This window comes from Echiichthys vipera (genome assembly GCF_963691815.1).
Source record: "Echiichthys vipera genome assembly, chromosome: 16".
NCBI classification, from domain to species: Eukaryota; Metazoa; Chordata; class Actinopteri; order Perciformes; family Trachinidae; genus Echiichthys; species Echiichthys vipera.
In genome coordinates, this window is record NC_139841.1 from 13,819,609 (window position 1) to 13,843,570 (window position 23,962).

A 23,962-nucleotide genomic window follows, 5' to 3' on the forward strand; every position below is an offset into this window, starting at 1 on the left:
CATTAACTAGAAAGGATTTTTTTAACAAACTTTATTGTCAACAATATTCTATTACAACAACATAAATACCAGTGCAGGGAGGAGATCTCTCAAATGAATTATATCGTTATCAGGAGAAAATGGGGGAAATGTTATCACAGGAAAGCTGAGGAAATAAAATGTAGGTATGTATGACTCATTAGGGCTTCCCTATTTAGGTGTGCAGTAACTCCTTAAGTAGGTTTAATGAGTACCAGTGTCACCATCTTAGTTCAGCATGCTTTGACCTGATTGTGTTCTACGTGAAAAGTTAGGTCACCAAAATGATCACAGTTCATCCTGAGGGATGCATGAATGTTTGTGCCAAATTCTACCACAATCCGCCCAATAATAGCAGAGATATTTCAACGTGCACCAAAGCTGTTGACCAACTGATGACGTTCATTGTTTATATTTATATTTAGCTCACATAGTGCATATGTTGTTGAGGTGTCAATCAGGAGCCCGCATTTCCTTTTTGCCTCAAGGCACCCAAAGGCTGTAATCCAGCAATGCTATACCTGTACCCTAACTTTCAGCTCCACGTTGCAACAAAGATTGTTCAAAACTGGATTCACTCCAAGGCATGTCAAACCCACTCAACACTGACATAATTCTCACACAACTGTGACAGAGCAACACAGACCAATTGTTTCATGTGTCTATGGTCTCTACCCAGACTCTAGAATTACGCACGAGGCGACTTGTGAATTTCGTTAGCGTTCAAGTGGGCAATAAAAGCGCTCAGCTCCCCTACCTCCCTCCCTCCCTCCTTTCCCCTGAATCCTCCGGGCCAAATACTCATTCGCTCTGCGTGCGTCAACGCGCGGTCTGCCGCTGCTCGGGAGTAAAACCGCACGCAGCTGCTTTCATTTCCCAGTGCTGGAGACTGCACGAGCAGCAGGGAGGAGGTGGGGAGCTCGCGCTTCTTGCTGCAGGGATATCACCTCTGTTTGGACTTGATATATGACAAGAATACACCTTTTGCATCTGATTATGAGCACGTAGGTGATAGTTGCAAGTGCCGTTTTGTGGCAAAAACAAACTTAGAAATCCTAACCGCCACCGGTTTTTTTTTTTAATGTGTTTTATGTGTTTGCGCTCAACAGTGAGGTAGACTTATTCGGACACATTTTTACCGGAGTGTCGGTGTGAGATTTACCCCGTGGATGCGGCTGTCGGGGGTCGGTGTCTGAGCCCTGCGGGATCAGCCTGTCATAGGGCAGCATGGTTTCTCTGGTTCTTCACATTTGGATAAGGAATACTTCACCGGAGATGCTGCTGTTGCTGCAGATATTGTGTTTTTTACCTCTGACTGGAGCGGCTCCCTCTCTGACTACCGAGCAGCTGGACACGGGGGTGGTAAGTTTTCTGCCCTTTTTCTACATGGGGATGGGAAGTTCTTGCTTCATAGCCTATTGCACTTTTGGACATTGTGGGGTTTGGAAGTTTTTACCACTTCATATACCACCACTGTCTGGACATACCCTGCACCACAGTGTGTGTTTTCTTGCTAGACCCCTCTCTTAGAAAGGAGCACTTTACCCCACTCTTGAATCTTCAAAGTAAATGCTGTCCTCTCCATACTTGATCTGAATTTAAACACAGGAAAAATCCAAATGCACTGGCGTTGCAGTTTGAATTTGCTGAAAAAATTAAATAGGAGCCTGCTCTCCAAAGCAAATCACTGTAATGGCTCACAATAAATAAATGTAAATGTATTTGCTTTGGCGTAATATCGACCTCCTCCACAGCATGCTGACATAGTATATACCCTACACTGATTAATGGCAAACGGGGCTCACTTCCAGCACAGTGACAAACCAAGCCATAAGACCTTATTGGCTATTTCCTCTCCTCAGTTATGCCTCTCCAATATGCAATCCGATGCCAAGTTCAAACAATTACTGGGTTTAAAATAGGGTTGCTTAAAAATCTGCTGGAGTAGCAGATTTTGCTGATCCAATTAAATAACACAGGCAATTTATGACCGTTTTAATGACACAATATTAACATATAAACAGTGTGAGCTGTGGATCTAGTACTTTTTAGCAGTTTAATTTAGTAGTAAAGGATAATAGTGAAATAATGAGCAAATAAATAACTTAAGTATGAGTATTCACCTAATTGTATTTGTGCATGGATGCTTTATTAGTTATTGAATTAAAGCTAATATTAGACATGTGTATCCATAGATAACACCCACAATGTATTTCAGCGCTGTATTTGGAGTTTAATGATTAGACCTCCTGCACACAAGACTGCTAATTAGAAACTCTTGAGACTACATCTAAATTAATTGTTTGCTTTAATGGCTCTAATATCAGCATTCATTTCTCATTTGCATGCAGTGCAGCTCATCCAACTTCTGTCTCTTCAGTGTCTTTCTCTGTCTCCTTTTTTTGGTAGACAAGCTTGAGGTTGAACCCTATTATCAAAGACGTTGCTGATACTGGAGCACGCATTGGGTCTCTGTGCATGCATGCTGCCAGAGGACACCCATTCATTTCCTTGGTCTTAGATACTCTTAGATGCAGACAAGAATCCCTTCTCAATTCCGCTACTTTATTGGTGTTGTGCAGGACTTGAGTGCACATAGAGGAGCACTGAGTCATCTACACATTTCTTCTCAGGGGTAGATGATAACAAGCTGAGAGGACACTTCCTTGGGCAAGCAGATGGCACATTTGTCTTTAAAAGAAATATACAATAAAAATAATTATTATATTATTGGTCATGCTACATTTTGTTGTGTTAAAAGTAGCTGCTTTAATCTTGATTTTTTTTCACTGGAGATTCAACATGTTGGGTGGTTGGAAGCCAATGAGCTTGTGTTTGGTCAGGCAATCCTTAAAGCTGTCTTGATGTATTATCCCTCATCCAGCCATGTTTGAGTGTGCAAGAAAACACTTGGCTTCTTATCCATGCAGCAGAAACAGAGCAATGTGGGCAGAAGTTCACTGCAAAATTCACTGCTGTTTTGCTCCTGGTTTGATTTACCAACTACTGTTTATTGCTGATTCAACTGTGCTCATCAGCCATGTGTTCACATAATCATGCCCCCTATGAACCTGCAGTGTGCTGAATGTTTATTCTTGAAAATATTTGCAGCACAAACAAACCTTTCACATTTCACAACATTTGGTGTTAATATCCAAATTGTTGCTTTACGTAGGTTTAAAGGATTTCTTGGTTTTCCAGGTTTAAGATTGAAAAATTACAGATTTTTTTTCTAAATAGCTTTCCCTTTTCAATCAAATTTAGATTGGTTTCAACCTTAATGTGTAACTTTATTTTTGACCTGGAGTGGTCACCTTCAAGACCCTGCCACAGCGAATTCCTGGGTGATCCAATATGGAAGTTCCCAAAACTGCAGTTCACCAAATGGACACTAGGGGCATGTTCCATAATAGAGTAATTTGTTGTAATTGTTTGTGTGTGTGTGTGTGTGTGTGTGTGTGTGTGTGTGTATGTGTGTTTGGAAACACGTACTGTAGCTGGAACTACCACAGAGTCAGATTTGAGTATTTTGCCAGATGTTTATATGTGGATCTGTATGTCTGTGGATACATTTTGTCACCGCAGGAGTGCCCCAACCGTGCAACATACAGTCCTGAAACTTTACAGGTGTGTAACTGAGATTAAAATGAAGGCAAAGTATGAAGATGGGTGTGGTCCGAGTGAGGGCAGCGGAAGTGGGGGGGTAGGGAATGGGATATATTTGCCCCTGGCTCGATTTGGCATAGCAGCTGGTGTGAGCCCATCACAAGATGGTCTCTAGTTGTTATTATTGATTGATCTGCCAATTATTTTTTGATTTATTAGCTGTTCTGTCCACAAGATCGTGGAAAAATAATGAAATGGCCCGTTCCTCAGAATTCACTGTGACGTCTGTGACGAATTTTTCCCTTGTACCGAAAAAGGATCCCTCACCTGAGTGAGATAACTGGTCTTGTTTACAAAATTATATTATTTTCTTAGGTTGTTGGTCTGATGTTAAAGATGTCTAGGATAACCAAAGGGTTTGGACAGACAGATGGACAGATGAGCACCCGTGCACACACTCCTCCCCTGCGACTGCCTGATTGACTTTTAAATAAGACTTCCCCGGCATTGATGAAATTGTCCTCAGCTGTTGAGAGCAGGTGGATAATTGGTTGTTAAGGGTTTGAGTGGGTTCTCCCATCTCAGCCCAGTTGTGTTCATAAGTGCTATACATTTGGGACCAGGTCCACAAAAACAACCGTCTACCCACAGAAGCGTGTCCTGATACCCAGCTCTGCTGCTCCCCAGTCCCATTACACTTCAGAGCCACTGTGCTGTATCAATTGGCTTTTCGTCGAGCTTGAGCGTTGCTTGTATCCGTCGCTGCTTGTAACTACTGTACACTTCGACCATAATTAGCAAAACCACAAACTTAAGCACAGCTCCGAGGCATCCAGACTGTAGTTTTGCTGTTATCCAGCCCAGTATACGACTGCAGAGCACCAATTTGCAATATCAGCATTTTAGGGAACTGCTACATAACAGCTAAAACGTAATCTGCACTTTTTTTTTCACTCATCATATAATTTTAACTCCTGATGGCTGTTTTCTGCAGTAATACAGAACGACTGAGTTCCTTAGGGGACTTTTGGGAAGCAGTGCTGTACTTGCTTTAGCAGCTGTCAGAAGATAAAGTCAGGACCAGATCAGCTGCTGATAGAAACACCTTAAATACTATTTAATCCTGTTTAAACTGACCTTGAAGAAGTCTGTGTTGAATTTAATGTCTTTCAGTGAGAGAAAAATTGTATTTCTGTCATTTTGCTATGTGTTGTAAGAGATAAAACAAGTGTGCAATGTATTCCTGATGAGACGACCACACTCTACCAGTCTGCTTCTTATTCTCATTTGTTTTGCTCTATGAGAATACCATCTGGTCTTGTGTCCACCGAACCCTGCTAGACGCTTCCCTCCGCCTACTAACGCCATCAGTCCACTTAGTCTCCCTTCCTGTAATACTGAGTTCTCATGCAACTAGCCTGTTTGGCACCAGTACCAACCCCCACCTCCCAACCCACACCACCACCCCCACCCCACCTCATTAGCTCTGTCTTTGCTTCTTATGAGTGCGCATTTCACCAGTATCGTATTCTCCCCCCTCAGTCTTTTAGTCTCCTTCCTTCAATTTTCTTCTTTCAATCCAGATAGGAGGCTTCCTTATATCAGCACGTCATGGGTTCTTCTGATTACACCCAGAGGGCCCAGTGGTGGAGGGGGCTCAAAGAGAAAACTGGATGCTGTGACAGTGAAGGAAAAATACGATGGAGGAATTGCTCTGCAGATATAAGTAATCAACCATACAAGGTCAAGAAAGGAAACATATGTGAAATGAAAAGACAGAAAATATATCATTGGGATTACTTTTTCTTGAATGCGTCAGTGTAGCGATTTAGGGAGAGAGATCACTTCTTTATGTCAGATGGATAGATTTTTAAGGAATTGTCATCAACAGCTGTGACCTGACTGCAGATAAGCAGAAGGGCAGAAAATGCTACTTAACTTGTATTAATTATTATTACTATTTATCTTCCTTGCAGTGCCATGATGGATCATTAGGATACTTTTAGCTCTGCTGTCCCACTTCCATCAAGCTGTGTGACCTTTCTGTCTGTAGCACTGTGTCATGGGGCTTATATCCAGGACAAGGATACTTTTTTTTCATTGTCGACAAGTTGGAGATGACTGCACAATAGTATAAATGATATTATTGTGTTATGATTGACAGAGAGCACAGGAGACAGGTCAGCATGTAATATGTAGCACATTCACAGCTTCCTTGGACGAGGGGAATATTGTGGAAGCAAACCAGTCCTTCAATCCGCTTCTGTCCAATCTGTCATCGCACTTTTGTTAAGTGTAACAGTTCTCCAGGGAGTTGTACGTTTCTGAGGAGGCTGTCCAAGTTCATAATATCCTTAGAGGCCATTTCATCTTAAAGGCCCTGACACTATATCACCTGCCACTACAGCATGGTAGTGTGGGACTGATGTGTTGCAGGTGCAACATTTTCGCTCAATGTTTTTAGTCAACGGCAACACCAGATACATTTGGAAGATTCATGACTTAAAGGGGACATATATAAAAAAAATAAGTAACTTTTTCATCACATAAATGTTTGTCTCTTGAAAGAATTCAACAGGGCATTTTACTGGGAGAAGCCAGTTTAACAATACAAAAGCTCAACACAGTGCAGACCCGACTGAGATGCTGAGGCTTTTTAAAGTGTCAGGACTCAGTACTTCAACTAACTCATCAGTCAGGCTCAGGATTAGTCAGGAAGTCTTTGCCTTAAAATACATTTTTGTGAAACCGTCTTACTTGCTTTAGACCGAGCTAAGAGAAAAAAACTGGCCTAACACTACAGACCAGTCTAAAATATATTTGTGAAACCGGCCCCTGGTACTCTTGCTTTATTCGCTTTATTTGCTTTTCATTTCAAAAGAAAAATGTAGATATCTCAAATTTCCATTTGTAGACAGTCACAGTAGATCTAACCCTATTTTTGTTTGATTTTACAGTAGTGATGGAGTTAATATTGTGGGCAAGTGAGTGCTCTTTGCCACAACAGAACTGCACGCGATGGTGTTTTTTCCAATGGCTTGAACTGACTTCATTACTTGAGCAGACCCACTCCTCGGCTCCCCATATAGAAAACCTCAAATCAACTCCATGTGGACAGTTCTATTTTAACCCGAGGAGCCCTGCCTCTCCTTCTTGTCTTCAACCAGTTTCGAGGTTTTGGTTGCCATTGCTATTCAAAGGGCCGACCAGATCTTGTAATTACTGTGGTTTCTGGTGCTGCACTAGCTCGCATGTTGAAGCCTGAAATAATCCATAGCCCTGCCAACTGAACTGCCAATAGACTGCTTTAATAGTACGATCAAGAGAACCCCAAAGCAACAACAAAGCTACTCTGTAATTGCTTGCAGAAATTGGCAGAATTCTAATACATGCGGTTCTGTGTGTGTGTGCTATGAAATGTGTGTATGCATGATTGAGTGTGTGCTTCTCTGCCACACTGGTGATCTCACAGTTTGTCATTTCCTAACAAGTTCAAGGAGAGCGGGTGATGGCAAAAAGGAAAGGGGAATGGTTGAGGATGATGGCTTATCATCTGTGGAGTCAACTTCAAAACCATTATGTGTTCATGATGTTATTTCTCTCAAGGTCCAAGTAAAATGAAGAGAATTAGACGGGAAGGGCAAGACCCAGAGTGATAGAGTGGGTGGCAGAAGGGTTAAGATTGTCTCCATACAACTATCACTGACAATTAAACCCACTTTCTTTTAGTCCAGTGTTGATACTCAGCATCCTATCAAGTGTTTATAATGAGCCACTAAGAGTCTGATAAATTCTGAGTGCTACTTATGACTGTGAGCAGCTGATTGTGTGAACTGCAGTCTTGACTAATCTCGCTGCATAGGATCATGCTATTTTAGGTTTTAGTTTAAATATAGAGTCAAACACATATAGAAATGAACACACGCATGCACATGTATGTATTTATATATTAGTATGTACATGCTTACTGTAGACACGCCAGTTGCTGGAATTCCTCAGCTAACTCCAGAGAGACATATTATTCTTTCTAAGGATCGCTATAGTAACACATGGCAGCTATATCATGGCTTTCGTGTGGGCTTTATGAACGGCATACAAGGACAAACCGTTAATACATGCTCATGTAACCCCAAGCCCCCCCCCCCCCCCCCCCACAGCTTTGAACTCTTAAAGTTTCAGTTACAAAAGATGCCTTCTTGAAATACCTACACATGATCGTAAAATAAGATTTATTTATTTATTATTATTATTATTGTTAAAGTGAGCATACACGTGAGCAGAATAATATTCTACCATTGTCCCTGGTTTCCATAAAACGGATTTGATTGATGTTTTTTTAATACCTGTAAAGGCCAAAGAGATGGAAAAAACATCTACATGTGATATTGATGAACTGAGTTTTTGACAGAAAAACAATTATGTAATAGTGAATGACCTTTCGTTATGATGTAGTTTGAGATTTCCGAAAGAGCAAGTTGCTTTCAGAATTTCATACCTGCACATCTCCAACTCACCTTCAGCACAGTGCTAAAAAAAACAACCCACCCCTGCCTTAGCAAATATATGCCTTCTAAGACAATTATGATGGACATGTTTGTTTGTTTGTTTGTTTGTTTTTCTAATTTTGGAACTGCCTAAACCTCTGGCATATGCACAATAACGTACACGTAAAAGAACAAAGATCAACTCTAGGGAAGTCAAAATCCTTCAGGTGTGTGTGTGTGTGTGTGTGTGTGTGTGTGTGTGTGTGTGTGTGTGTATGTTTGTGCATGTATTTGTGTGTCTTCTCCGTTATCTTCACTATCAGGGGACACTGAGTGAGCTTTATTCAATCCTTGTGTCTATGGGCTTTGGCTGGGTGCCACGCCACATGAGCGCCCACAGAGAAAAGAACTTCAAAGAGGGCTTTGGGGCTTTTTCCCCTTGCTGCAGACACTGAGACGTATGCCCGTTAAATGAAGCTCCAGTTATGGGGGGGTGTCCTAAATTGGCTCCATCATTTTGTTTATCTTTAATCTCTTGCTGACATGTTTAAAGTCCCTTTTCTCTTTTGCATCCTTTTCTTTCTTTCCATCCATCCATCTGTACTCTTATTTTGAAAAGATCTATAGCCCGACATATACATTTAGATAATTGAAACAGGATTTTGTCTTACAGAAAAATAAGTATTGGTCAAATATTTGGTAAATAAACGTGCAGTATTTGCAGGGTTGTATGTGTGTGTCCCATAAGGCTTTGCTGGATTTGCCAAAGAAGTGGAGAAAATGCAGAGCTGATAGGACTTAAATGTGCACAAGGATACCACTAGCCCCTTTCACACAGCCTGTTCATAATGGGATTTACATCATATTACATTTGTTTAGCTGATGCTTTTATCGAAAGCGACTTACAATACGTGCAACCATGAAGATACCACACAAAAGGTGCAAGAGCTTCAAGTGCTACATTTTAGAAAGGTTTTCTATTTATTTTTTTATTTTGTCTTTATGGTTCGTTGCATCTTTAATCTGTCTCGTGTCCGTAGTACGAAGACAGAACGGGGACAGAGCTGCTCCGCCTTTAAGCCGCGCAGTGGTGGTAGTCACAGAACCGCAGCAAAATTGATGTCTGTGTTTAAGGGACAGCTGGTAGGGCAGGACTACTCGCAGTAGTGTCGACTCACAGGCCGACAAAGCAGTGCTCAGAGTGAGTTATCAATAACTTACAGAAACATTGAAATGTATTTATATATTTATTGGTTTATTCCAGGGACATTGCACACTAATCAACAGTCAAGCTGTAAGAGGCTAGTTTACATCTGTAGTCCCCGGCCAGATATTCAAAAGGCAACCTAAAGTAACAGAAATAAAATGCATGTATAAGCAAATATTTAAAAAACAACATAGTAAGAACAAGTTTACGGACAGAGGTAAATAGATAATAAAATAAACATACAATAACACCCAGCATACACAAGACATTAAACGCTGTGGACATTGTAACATTATGCAGTGGATTAAAACAGGACAAACGCACCAACATAAAAGCACACATGCAGCATAGAGCACAAACAAGCATGACAAACACATTGATTTAGACACTAACATAGGACATGAGCGCATAAGAGACAGGCAGACAGGACACGATTGTGACCAAGCAGTCAGCAAGGGAAGCATTTGAATGTACACCTAACTGCTTATTAATAATCCATATTTTGAGCTGTCCTGAATAGGAAAGGTAAGAACTGATGTTTCTGGTGTCCCCTGGTACTGAATACCATTCCTGTGATGCTGAAACTGAGGGCACACTCACACTGTCTATCCGTACCGTGCCCAAGCACGTTTCACGGCTAAAGTCTAGTTCGTTTGACCAGTGTGTGTGCAACCGTACCTCCTGTTCGGACATAGAAAAAAAGAAGGACGGACCTTGCAACGTCAACTAAACGAGGTCGTGCCGCATCACAATGGCCCTCCTTTATCAAACGAATGTACTCAGAAAAACGTGTGTACAACCATTTCCACGCAAACTTCGGCATTTATCAATTTGGACGTGAGCGGGAGCTACGATCAAATCTCACGTCAGGTCTGAGATCCTGTACGCAAATTTGAGCCTGTGGATTTGTGGTGCAGCACAGCAAAATCTGGCTGAAAATAATTAACAAACCGTAGCTGTCATTAAGCATAAGCAGTCAAATGTTAAGAACAGATCAAAACAGATTCTTAAAACGAATAAAAAAAACAAAAATTGTGGTTGGAGCAATTGATTGTACTCATGTGCGTCTGAAGGCACCATCCATGAATGATTACACATTCATCAATCGCAAAATCTACCACTCGATAAATGTACAGGTGATTTGTGATGCCAAGCTATCACTTTTAAACGTGGTGGCCAAAACAGCTGTGCTGGCGCGTGGCTGCAGGAAGGCGCACTGCAGAGCCAAAGCCATCTCCTCGGTAAGTGGCTACCCTCGATAAATTGCATTGAATCAAACAAGGTATCAGATGATTAACATCTTGGTATGGTTCTTCTAGGTGACAAAGGTTATCCTCTAACGGAATACCTAATAACCCCACTGGCAAACCCCGCTACAGAGCAGGAAAGGGAGGGGGGGACAAGTACCCTAAAGCACGGGGCACTGTACGGACAGTGTGAGTTTGCCCTGAGAGTGCTGAGTGGCTAACAGCACTTTTTCTAAACGGTACTACACAGTCTCCACTGAATGAGCCTCTGGCTGTCCGTCTTGTGTCTGATCTCTAAGTGATACACTGTTGAAGAGTTTGGGGGGCTTGAAATGGTCCCTTCTCTGGTCCCCCCCTATCCTATCCTATGGTTCCAGTGTGAAAAAGTGAAGTTGGCGCGACCGTGGACCCCCATTCTTTCTGCAATACCTGTGTGAAACAGGTTACTGGTAAATCTTGTTCCCCTTCTCAAAAATGGAGGTGAGTTTCTGCTGTCACAGATGAAGGAAATGTTGCTCATGGCAAACAAGGCAGTGAATAACAGTCGCAGCAGAAGTCCCTATAAAAAAAACCTTCTGTCATATTGTCAGAAACAGAAGGTCGGTCATTGTTTGCATCATTGCAAACAATATGTGAATGTGCCTTTTTATTATTTGATCCGTTGTGTTCTGTTGTCTTGAGTGATTCCAACACACACACACACACACACTGTAAAATACACGGAGAAACTGATGGATGAGGTTTGCTGTGGTAATGTGAACAGCATGCACTGTTTACTCTTAAAACTGTTAACAAATGCTTGATTAACAAGGCTTATCTTATTGGGGTACATGTATATATGCTCTGAAATGTCCTGCTTCAACCTGATTTCTCCTAATAACCTCCTTCCCTATTCCCTTAAACTTCTGTTCACATCCCCCCCCCCCATTGTTGTTCTCTTCTTCCTCTCTCCATCTCAATTCTGTCGGGTTCTGTTCTCTCTCCCTCTCTTCTTTTGTCTCACTCTTTCTTTCTCTTGCTACCCTCTCTCTCTCCCGCTCTCTCTCCATGTAATTTCCTCTTTGTATTCTTGTCTCTTTTCTGTCTCTACCTCTTTCTCCTAACATTTCTGTGTCTCCACCTTCCACCTCGCTGCCTCCAGGAATAGACAGTAGTCTCGGCTCTCTGTACAACTAGCTGTTCCTAACCTGGGGATTAGATGATTCACTTACAGTCACATCGTAATCCCTGTTGTCACGCTCTCAAACACAAACTTGCAAATTAGTACAGATTTTCCTCCCAAGTGTCAAGGAAATTATTCCCTAACTGAATGGGAACAGGGTGACAGCAAAAGGCACGTCCATCAGAATGTACTCTTTCCTTTCCACAAGTCATACTTGTGCCCCCTTACTGTACAGGTATATGCACATTGTAAATGCAGGAGTGAAAAAATACCCCCAGAAATGCAGGGTATTGCAATTGAAATGCAATTCTACCAATTGCATGATACATCAGTGTTGCCATGGAGATATGACCTAAACATACAGACTAGATTTTGTACCAGACCTTAAATAGGTTTAATTATGCTGTAAAAATGGTTTAACGTGGGTGTACAGTGGATCAATTAAGTAACATAGGCTCATTGGTTAATTTTTTTCTATTTTCACTGAATAATAGAATTTGTTGGGTTTCCTGCTTTTCACTGGTAATTATAGTTAAAGAAGTCTCAAAAAAGGCTTCTGGCAAAAGACAGTGGAGAGAATAATGTTGTGAAAGCCCTACACATAAAATAAATACAACTTTGTTTTTGGCTGATGCACAAGTCACTAATTGATAGCTCTTCCACCATCATCATATAAATTCCATTTCCATATCAGTCAAATGATAGATTCTGTCTTGATGTTACATAGAATAATGAAGTCAAATATTCCCATTAGTCAAGTTAATTACTCAAAATCATGGCATAATTTCAATGGATAATTGAAGCAATAGGCAGTGTACAAAATCAATAATGAAAGCACAAATGCAAGCCTGCTGCTGCCTGCCAACACTATAGTAGTTAACCAATGTGAGCAGTGTAGGATCAACATTTACTGTAACAGGCAGGAACATTTCAAACACCATCTGTTTGTTAATCATTCACTTGGTCAAATCGATGGCAATTCGATTTAAAAACTTCTATTTTTCTTGTATTTCTGGGTATAGATAATTGTACTCTTCGGCTGATCTCTACATGTTAATGTCTAAAGTGATAATGTGTCAGTCCTGTCAGATAATAATGAGGCGCAAGGGCTCAAACATATTGCTGCTGTGAAAATCAAAGATTATTGAGAATTATGTTTGGACATTTCTCTGCAAGTTTGATTTGATTTTGAGTTGCCACAACATAACTTTTTTGTTACATTTTAGAGTTGAGCATGTTGGTTTGCCCTTTTTTAGGTGAGGTTTTGGTCATGGTCACCAAAACAACACTCACAAAACTGGTTAATGATATTTTACTCATGACTCATGAGTCCAGTTCAATTGCAGTGGCTTTACCTTCTAACCTCAGTTCAGCTTTTAAACACAAGGTTCTTTGAAAATGATACAGACTTCTTTAGTTTACTGCTTTTCTACTGTGCATGATAAAGGTTATGTTCTTGTTCTTTCTGTTTCAATTAAACAATGCACAACTTGGACATTTTGTCACACTAATGAAGTTCAATTCTTTATAAATGTATTAACACAAGTGACCAATGCAAACTGATACATGCCTAGCTTAATTCAACCAGATGCTGTCCCTTAATCATTTACCAAGTACCTAATACAGTATCTAATTCAGGGCCTATTTAAGATCATATGTATTTATAATAAATGTCCAGATGTGACATTTAACTAGGAAGTGCTACTTAGTAGGGTGCAGATTTTTGCCAGGATTGTCTCCCTCTCCCCTCCCAAACAAAAACAAGTAGAATCCCACCCAGTGTGTTTACAGTGTGAAAATGGTCTTTCCCCTGTTAAGGGAATAATCAAATTATTGAAGTTCACCCTGTATACATGAAAGGGGGTCAGTTTGGAACATTTCGTGAGTAACTCGACCTCCGGTACAGTAGGTGGCGCTCTGCAAACATTCAGCTGGTCAGAATAAAGCTTTTTTTCCCAATTCACTTTTGTCAAAATCACAAGCGAAAATGGACGAATTGCGGACAGAATTACGACAGAAACTGTTTTTTTTGGTAGTGATGTTACTTGCCATGGTAAAGGTACTAAAGGTAATTCTCTATTGTTGTTGGTTTTTTCACATTGTTTCAGTGCTGTTGCTTCCTGATTTATTCTATTTCCAGGTCAAAAGCTACTGCCGCGGATTGGGGAAGGGGAGTTATAACCGAGGCAGCATGCGCAGGAGCATATCCCAATCATAGCTTTGGGAGGGTGTTTACGAATAATCGGGGTACTGAAGGAGTTATCTAGGTCTGTTAACAGGGGTATGAGAACTCAGATTTTACCCGGGGTACGGTGTTTACATGGTGTTTGAGAAACTGAAGTATGCCCTTAACCCAAATATAATCGGGTTTTTAAACTGCATGTAAACGCACTGACTGAGTTGTTCCTCCCAGCTTCCTTACAGTGAAGATGGTGGGAAAGATAACAAAATCAGGGATTGAATCATCTTGTATCATGCCTAACTTTAGTAGATCATATAATACATGAAATCATTCTGCAGGTGCTCGGATTCAAAGTGAGAAACTTGAAGCGGTTGTTGATTAGTTGTTAAGAAAAAAAATTTGCACTCAGTTAATGATTTTTTCACCACGGGAGGTCCTTGAGCATACAGTTGTATGTGCACAAAAAATAGTAGCCCGATTGTTCCAATAGTACACTCAGTTAGCTGCGAATACACATGACTAAACACTTGATGATGAAAACATAAATCTAAACTAGACTAAACTCAATTTAGCTCCGCTTGGAAGATTTCAAACAATTGAGTACAAGCTGTAAACTCTGAAATACACACATGCATGGAAACATAAGAAGAAGAAGGAGAAGAAAGAGGTGATGTTCAGTTTAAAGCAGTGAGAGGAAAGGTGAGGGAAAAGCATCTGAGTAGATGGATGATTTCTGATTAATTCTTGATCTTTTACCACCTGGCAATCCAGCCTCAATTTCCTGTTCGATTAGATGTGTCATTCAGGCTGCATGTCACCCCCAATTTCTCTCTCTTTCTATCCCCCTATACTCTCCCACTTATCTGATCTTATCTGTTGGCACAAATGAGACTAAAACCTTTATTTCTTCAGTGAATTGTTCTTTTTTTTGTCATAAGAATGGTTTCAGGAGCTTCTCAGTCAAACACACTTAAGAAAGGTTCCATTCCTCAGAGCCTACATCATCCCAGTGTAATACTTTAAGTAAACCATCTTTTTTTTAATAAGCCGGCGATATAAAATGGAAAGCTGCTACAACTGCTCTGAATAATGATTGTATCGTTGCGCCCAAGGATGTTCTGATAAAAAATTTGGTTGAGAGAAAATTTCCTCAGTTGAGGGCCACATAAGAAGCATAGGATTGCTTGATGTGGGACATAATATATGGTTATATGGCGTGAATATTATGAGACACACTTCTAACACCTTTTTGTCTAGAGATACTTTTTCTAGAGATACTACAAGTCCAGGGATAAGCCTCATACTCATACGATCACAAATCTTCAAACTCCTTTTGAGCTCATCATCATGGTATTTCATGACTACAGTAATTCCTGGCTGCTTGAGTGATGGTTTGCTTCCCAGTCCATTTCTGCAGGAAAGATATTGGTATATGCTTTTGACAGGTTTGCACTGAAATATATTTCCTCTGTGGCAGCAAAAAAAAGTTGTGGGGTAACAGGTTTGGAAGTAAAAACCCCACAATAAACAGAATCTGAGTCTAGCAAAATTAAGTTCTACAAACAACCCATAATGCAACACTCTCTTAACGTTCCAGGCTCACTCTCAGATACAGGGACCGATACTAATGCATTCACAGAGAAAAGGGAACATATAATGCAGTTGGGAACATGTAAATGTCTTCTCTTATTTAAAATATAACCCTCACTTTTTTCAGACGTAGTTTCCAGGAAAAATATCATCTCATAGCCAGGACAATATGATAGTTAACTGTGTTCTACCTTTTAATTCTGTTGCTGTCAACTATTCAGGCATTCAGGCGAAATATACGCTACCATTCAAAAGTTTTGAGTCACCCCAGAAAAGCTTGATTGGGTACAGGGAGATGGCTGAGAGGACTACTCTATATTTTTTGAAAGTCTTTCATGCTTTCAGGTTGTAGAAAGTCTTTCTGACAAACGGATCTTATTTTATGAAGGGTTTGTATAATAAAAGTAAGTAAAAGGTAAGCCTCAAAATGTGTGCAGATTTAAATAGGAATAGGTTCCTGATTCAGTGTGCACAATAATGCCTAGAACAAGCTGAAATTAACAAATGCTGCTTATTCTTAGAAGGGTAATCTAGAGTTATCACCATTGGATATTGAATAGTTATAGCCCAGTTGCAACATTGTGGTACAATAATGATTGAGGGTCACTTACGCTGTTCTGAATGGGAAAATAAATAAAAAATCGAAGGGTATTTGAGGTTACAACAGTATTCTCCCTTTATGCACTGTGGGGACATAGACTAAATGGATGTTTTAAAGTCCATATCCTTTATAGTGCTTGCATTGTGTGCATGAAATGTAACATTTTCTGCTTTGAATGGCTCCTCATCTTTTTTCCACAAGAAAAAAACAAGTCTTCACATTCTGTCGTCAGCAAAGAGCACCCAAGAGGAAAGGGAAAGCTTCATCCTTAATTGGCATTAATTAATGGATTCACATAATGGTATCTCGAAACTTTTAATGCCGCAGGACTCACTTTTCAAATGAATTCACCCTTTCAAACTGTTTATCCTTCCCTAGGTTCATAACCTTTTAAGGGTCCAGGAGGTTGAGGTAGTAAGGAACAATGTAAACACTATAATGGACTGCGCTACTTCATGACCCTTTGAGAGTCAGAGAGGTCGTAAGGTTAAATGTCTCCCAGTGACTCATTTCCTGTCAGTGGGGCTGAAGATGAAGGGGCTTAGCAGCTGTTCATCGGGGCTAAACAGGGAGATATTGTTGGACAGAGGGGACCACATGCAAAGGGGCACAACTGATTCTGCTTTTGAGAGATGTTGCCGTGGTGATACCATAGTTGTGGAACTAATTTTGCGTGTGTCTGTTTCAGCTGACAGGCTGAAAGGACCAGAAAAAGGATGTGATGTCACAGGATTGACAGATAATAATGAAAGATTTTGTCTGAGACTGATATTGCAGTTTTGTAGTCTGGTAGTATGATATTATTCAAACTGGATGCTGTAAATTGTTACGATAATGACTTAATTTTCAAACATGAAATGCAGTTTTTATTTTCAGGTCAAAGTTAAAAAACAGCGACTTCTGACCGGCAACTCTACTGAAACTCAACACTGAGAGATGAGTGAATATTTGAAGGAGCTGCTGTGTGTGAAATTGTGAAAACGCCCTTAAGAAGAGTTACAATAAAGTTGCTATAACGTTGCTATAACGTGGCGGAAACCTTTACCTTTAGTTAGTTTAGTTCAACATTAATTAAGCTTATTTTTTAAGATGCAGTTTTCATTTTGAAGCGACTTATGTCCACAAAAGTATTCCCAGGTTTTTCATAATGATCTCTGTGTACCCTAAAACAGCAGCACAATAGAAACATGGCTACTGTTCTTTAGCATCTTCTCCATCACATCGGTAAAATAGTGGGACAGACGGCATGTTAACTCAGCTTTTCAAGTCCAGTGACCGTGCTCTGCATTCTCCTTTGAGGGAAAAGATCTCACTAGGGATAAATTAATATTAAATATTTTTGTCACCTTTTGCTGCATTCATTCATCAAAATACTGTCAGCTCTGGTAGAGAAATTATTTCCATACAGCCAATCAAATCATTTCATGGTCACACACACAGACACCCTGCTACATAACACACAATCCACAGACTTTGAACGATAACCCACATTGGCTTTCCTGCTATATTTTTGTAAAGTCTAACTTATGAACACCTCTTGTTCTGCACGTTATGGAAAGTACCTACTACATGACTTTAGCACTGATTTCCCACTAGCAGAGAGATGTTGGAGCTCCCCGACAAAAGCCCCAGGTCAGTGGCAGATCAGGATTGACTCGGGGATCGTGTGGAGACGCTCTACTGCAATGTGTTAAGTGCTCAAAAACCCGAGCCAAGCCTTTCACTGGTGTCTCGCAGAACCAATTCATATATCTAGTAGGCTAAATATCTGGAGGTCAGGGTCTCCGTGAAAGTGCAAGACATGGGCTTAAGGGAAACCAGGAGGATGGGGCACCCGTAACAATAGGGACTTAACTGTATTTGCAGCTACAGACGGACCCTGCTTTCCCGGGGACCAGCTCATTAGCTAGGTGAAGCTCAGCTCCTGTCTGGAGGAGAAGCTGCTGCTGACGGATACGTTGTCACATCACTCTACTAATACCAATGAACAAGGAACCCTTGAGCATCGGTTTCATACGCACTAGGCTTTCAACTGTAAGTTGAGCCACCCAATATGTGACAAGTTGCAATGAGAACAGGTCGCAGCTTGCAGTGTGTGATCCCCTGTTGCCGGTCAGTCAGGAAGTGTGAAAACACAATAACAAAAAAAGCAAGTTGTGCAGTGTGAACAGTACAGCAAACTAATGACTACACTGAAAGTCTTGTAGGGGGAATTTAGTTTTAGCTTGCTGAAAGGTCAATGTACAACCATTCACCAAAGAAAAGTGGACTGAAGGTTAGATAGCTAATTTCCTGCCCAGCTACATTAAAAAGCATGCACATTTATCTGAAATTATCACTTGTGGTCCATACGCTTCAATACCACTGCTAACACCACACTGTCTGGCTGTAGTTTGTAAGCTAGTAGTGCAAGTTTGTTCTTTGATTTTCCTGTCTTCTGTGCTAGAGATAATCAATCAAACAAAGACACCAACACGCCCCTACAGCCAGCTGAGACGAAAAAGGACCACTTTGATATTTCCCCAGAGACTTTTAAATTCTCCCTTTTTAAGTACAAAAAAACTATTAACAATATCTTTAACCATACCATACCATTAATTTTGACTGCAAAATGAAATGACTAAGTGTGATTTCCATTGGACTGTATACCCTTCTTAATCTGGATAAGTCTTAGTGGGCTATTCTTTACAACTGGCTTTGGTGGGGGATGTGAAACGTGAATAGAGACACGTCTAAAATGTCTTTGCATTAACAAATAACCTGGAGGCAAAATGGATTAAATCACATGTAACCAAACAATGTCTTCCTCAAACTCACACACCCACACACTGCCTCTCCATCTCAACCATCCTGTTTCAAACGCTGCACTGGTGCATCTGCAATTCAGCAATGCTTCAAATCTGTGCCCACATTAATCAATGTCTCACACACATGAAGCTTGGCTTTCTACCTCAAATCCATTTTACCCTGGGCTTGGACTATCGGCTTTGTTGCAGAAAGGCAGTTAGCAGTTCACTCACTCTCTTGCTGATGGGAGACAAATGATTAATATTATTATTTCATTTCTGTCAGACGTTGCTGCTTCCCATCGCTTGCAATACAAGAAATGCAGTATATCATACTGTGATTAACTATAAATACCATACAGTCTAAATAATCTGTTAGGAGTATTTGTAGGTGCTATACTCTCTTTCTATCTGTATTATTTCAGTCTAAATATGTTTTATGCATTTGTAGCTTCTTTTCTCCTCCAGACTTTACTGTATTAAAGGATTACAGGAACCAGGGTTAAGGATTATAGAGAGATAAATTATCCTTCACAACGAGATACTGCAGCACACAGTGGGAGTAAGTCAGACCTTATGATACCCACTCAATGGCTCAATTATGTGTGTATTTGTGATAAAAGTGAAAGCAAAATGTGTGCAGAATGTGTTCTGTCCTCTCAATTATTGTTTTATTTTGGGTATAAATTTGTGTAATGTGTATGCATGAGCTCTTGGGTCAGTACACGAGTGTGAGTTTGCATACTTGTGTTAATGAGTTGCACCTTAAAAAAGAAGGTACTGTATTCTTCAGTTCAAAATGATGTGATTAACTGTGCTTTACACCCACATTTGCAACATTGGTTGTGTGCAGACGTGTGTTTGTAGGAGACTGCCCCCACCAAAAAAGGACCCCATAGGTTGTTTCTACAAGCAGCTTCTACGATCCACATTCATGGTCATAATGACTTTAGCAATGATGATGGGAGCAGAGGTGGAGGTGAGGTGACGTAGTATAAAGAGAGAATAAACAAGGACTTTCTCGCAGGAGATTACTGTTGGAGTTCCCCTGTGAAATCAAAAGTCAGAGCTGACTGATTTTAAAGAAACATACCTATGTTATGCTACAAGTTATCAACTGTACTTATTTTAACCCAAACTGCAATCTTTTCCTAAACCTAAATAGTGTTGTTGCCTAAATCTAACCAAACTGCAACTGTTTACACTGTAACTACATGTTTAAAACTACTACTGCATTACGTTAGGTCTGAGGACATGTTGATATGCTGTCATATAAAGTGTAACATCCAGTCCACAAAATCTTTTTTTTTTACATTATCTTTATTTTTGTTTTTGTCTGTCTGTCATTTTGGAGTTATTTAATTTTGTGACAAGCCTGCAAAAACAAAACACAGAAATTGTCTTTATCACATTTGCAAGCTGCCTCGCACGTCTGAAACTGCTGCTAACAGTGTTTACTATTCACTGGAAGAACCCCATGAAAATGAATGTAAATGGAAATGTTATTAACCAAAAGACTCTAAGACTCGGGTTAAAAGGGATTGACAATCTCAAAATCAATGCTTTTAAGATTTCCTGTTGCTACATCAGTATGAACAGTAAAACCTCTATGAACTGACATTTCTCATGTCTCATGTTATATATGTTCATATCGCCCAAACAAGGGACTCGAACATGGAAAAAGTAGAGCGCACATTGATCAACACATTTGTTGGAAAGGATGCCTCGAGACAGAGAGCTAAATCTGCTGGGGTTACATGCTGAGGAAAATTGACTGTTGTTGCTATTGGTGGTACATCAACAGGCGAGTTTGATTTAGGAGGCTGTCTGATTGCACCACAGTGGAGTGCATCAGCACAGTCCTTTCTCCCTCGAAGTATACGGCGAATGATAAATGTCAGCTTATTGACATTGATGAAAAGTGTTCCTCAGATTGATTAAATGCCGCACAGCTGCCAGTAGTCAAATGATACAGCTAAAAGAGGAAATAAACCACAGGTATGTTGTTTTGCAGAGCACTGGAGGGACACCACTAATGACAGTTTTCACAAACATGACAGTAAAAATGTAAAGGAAGGAGTAATTTGGAAAAAAAATTGATGGGGTTATGTGCAAGTAGAAGTTCAAGTATGTATCTGAGACATTAAATGTTAATGAATAACTAAGCAAAAATCGGCATTCAATTCTGGAAAGAATATATCTTCTTTTTAGTTTAACACTCAAAAACCCAGCTAATCACCTCATCAGGACAGTAAAGGGATTGTTTTGATCAGATTTGACTGACATGTAGACTACATAATGTGAATTAACCAAAATTGCAACAGCACTTTGTAAAGTCTGTTTTAACATGAGTGCTATGAATGAATCATTGATCAACATTCTGACGTTTAATTAAAATGATGATGGAGATTGTATGATGATAGTTGCAGAAAATTTGATGACTTAGTGGTAAGGTTACATAATGGACAAATAGCCACATCTGCGCATAATGATTTCTGTTATTGGAGAACTTCATCAATGCAACACATTTCTCATGGACAGGACTAATGAATGGCCAGGCACGGCACAATTTTTTGATGTGCAGACTGATGGTTGAAGTGGGAATAAGGCTTGTGCACATGCGCTCAGCTCCAAAATGATTGAGACTTATAAAACAAAAGCAGTTGAACGCAGGACTTTATATATCTGACAATATCTGTATATATATGTGTGTACACACAGTTTTAGTTATGAATCTATCTGAGTTGTATCCATGTGGCCCCAGGAACTTAATGGTGCTGAACATGAAAAATAGTCCAGCACATAAAAACTAATTTTTTCCCCTCTTCCATTTTGTATAAATTGAGCATACATCCTACAATGTGTCAAATACTAACCTATGGACAGAGCCAGGCTGGTTGTTTCCCTGTTTCCTGTCTTTGGACGGAGCTAAGTAACTCAGCTGCTGGCAGAGCTTCATACTTAATGGACAGCCTTGAAGAGTGGTAATGATAAGAAAACAACCATATTCCCCAAAATGTCGAACTGTTCAACACCAAACGCTTTGCTTGGAATGAGAGCCGGAGGCCCTTTATTTTTGCAGATGGTTCATGGCTTCACAGGATCATAAATAAGCTGGAACAGTGGGCTACTCAAGTTTTGGTTCAATGCTTTAATATTCATTGCATTGGAATGAACTTGCAAATGAGTTACTTTAAAAAAAAATCCATCAATCAAATGAGAGTTACTGTGACATTACCATAAAATCATTTGAATAAGTATTTACAGCCATGAGTAGATATTGTATGGGAAATATTAGGTGAACCCACCTTTTTTAAAATTGGAAAATGGCAGACACAAGGTATATGAATACTGTATCGGGATGCCCATACAGTATTGCTGTGTTGGATTTAGTCTTCAGACAAAATTGCGTGTGACTTCCTCTAAGCAGTTCCACTTAATTCTACCAGAACATTTTTCTTTGTTTTAGTTTGGTTCGTTTGACCAAACAAATCCAAACTGAATGTTAATTCAAGGACTGCACAGGTCATTTGAGCAGCAAGTAGGCCAAGGGGTAAGGACCCCCTGGGCCTGAGTTGGGACATTGGGTCAAGACCCTGTGTCAGCAAGAATTTGCTCTGCTGAAGTCATTGAATACCAACTTCAGGGCTGCCAGACTGCAGAAGAGCCAATGCTCTGAGTTGACTGCAGAAAGAAAGCACACAGATAGAAAATCATTAAACTTAAGAACAATTCAATTTACAGTTGAGTTTTAACTCTAAATCTAGATTAAATTTAAAGAGGTACTGCCATATGTTTTGAGCTGTAAATGAAATCATATGATTGTACAGTGATGAAACACATCAACGCTGGTGTTGATATTGACATTTTTCACTAAAATTCTAAAAATGGGCGTTTTATGGGTTGAAAATGGCTCAACACACCCCCACTGTTTTAAATCAGCCTGAACCTTGCAAATTCAATGCTGAGGTACAGACGACTGGTTGGAATGCCCTCTACCCTAGGCTGGAGCCACGTTGTCCATCTTCATATGCATGTCCAAGCAACTTGCACGCTTTGTTGCATTTTTCAAAATTATGCAGAGGGTGGAGTCAGGCTCAAACCTGGGGTTGAAGTTACACTTCAATTTTGTTGCACCAGAAGTTTAAACTTCAATTTAAAATTTCATCAAGTAATAACTTTTTTTTATTACTGGGTTATTACTAACAACCCAATTGAGTTTTATGATGCTGCTGAATTTCTTTCAAGAAGCTGTTATGGAGCTGAACAGGAAGACTCAGCCAACTGTCAAACATGGCAGGGAAAGAAATGCAGCTGTACCACCAATTTGGAACACTTCTTTCACTGCCATGTTTGATAGTTGGTCCAGTTATACTGTTCAGCTTCTGGTGGCCCTGAGATTTTATGCAACTGGATAGCCATATTACATATTGAATGTGTTAGTGTCTAGAAGCTATAGAGTTAATGTAGGGGTTATTCAAAACATATGAAGACATGAAATTTAAAGGGAATGCTCTCTGCAAGTTTTGTTCCAATGACCTTAAAATCTTGATAGTTTTTTTGACAGGAAACTTTTATTTGTCTGCTGTCATCCATCTTTCTTTCACATACTCTCAGCTTCCTGAATAAATTATCATAATTGAGAGAACACATAAAAAGAACAAATAGGTTTTTTTGTTTGCCACTTGAAGCAGTAGTTGAACTTTACACTGTGCCATTCAAGACTCTCTTTTATTTCTGTTTTACAACTCTGGCATAAGAAAGTAAAACAGCCTGCATATTTTATTTAATGCAGAACACAACATAGCAATCAAAACGTCACTGCAGTTGTTGAGTCAAACCGCTGTGGCATCAAAGTCTTTAAAAAAACGCTTCTCATTTGGAAGTTAGTACGGTGATATATATATACATATTTCTTCTGCATTCAGTGTGTGTGCGTGTGTGTGTGTCTGTGTGTGTGTGTCTGTGTGTGTGTGTTTGTTTGCATCTGTGATTAACTGTGTGTGTGTTAATGAGTGATAAAATACGAATCGTCTCTTTCTGACCTCTCATTGTTAATCAGAGAGTTGGCGAGGATGA

General features: G+C 40.0%; 1 protein-coding gene across 1 annotated transcript in view; it reads left to right on the forward strand.

Moving 5' to 3' along the window:
- Positions 1-936: 936 nt before the first annotated feature.
- The window catches only part of LOC310959177 (matrix metalloproteinase-17-like), a gene marked incomplete at its 3' end in the record, with an annotated part of 72,183 nt that continues 49,157 nt past the window's right edge, over positions 937-23,962 (forward strand). The window contains exon 1 of the mRNA XM_083930428.1: positions 937-1,380. Coding sequence (XP_083786554.1) covers positions 1,246-1,380 — 135 coding nt within the window. The 5' untranslated portion in view covers positions 937-1,245. The remainder of the gene's footprint in view (positions 1,381-23,962) is intronic.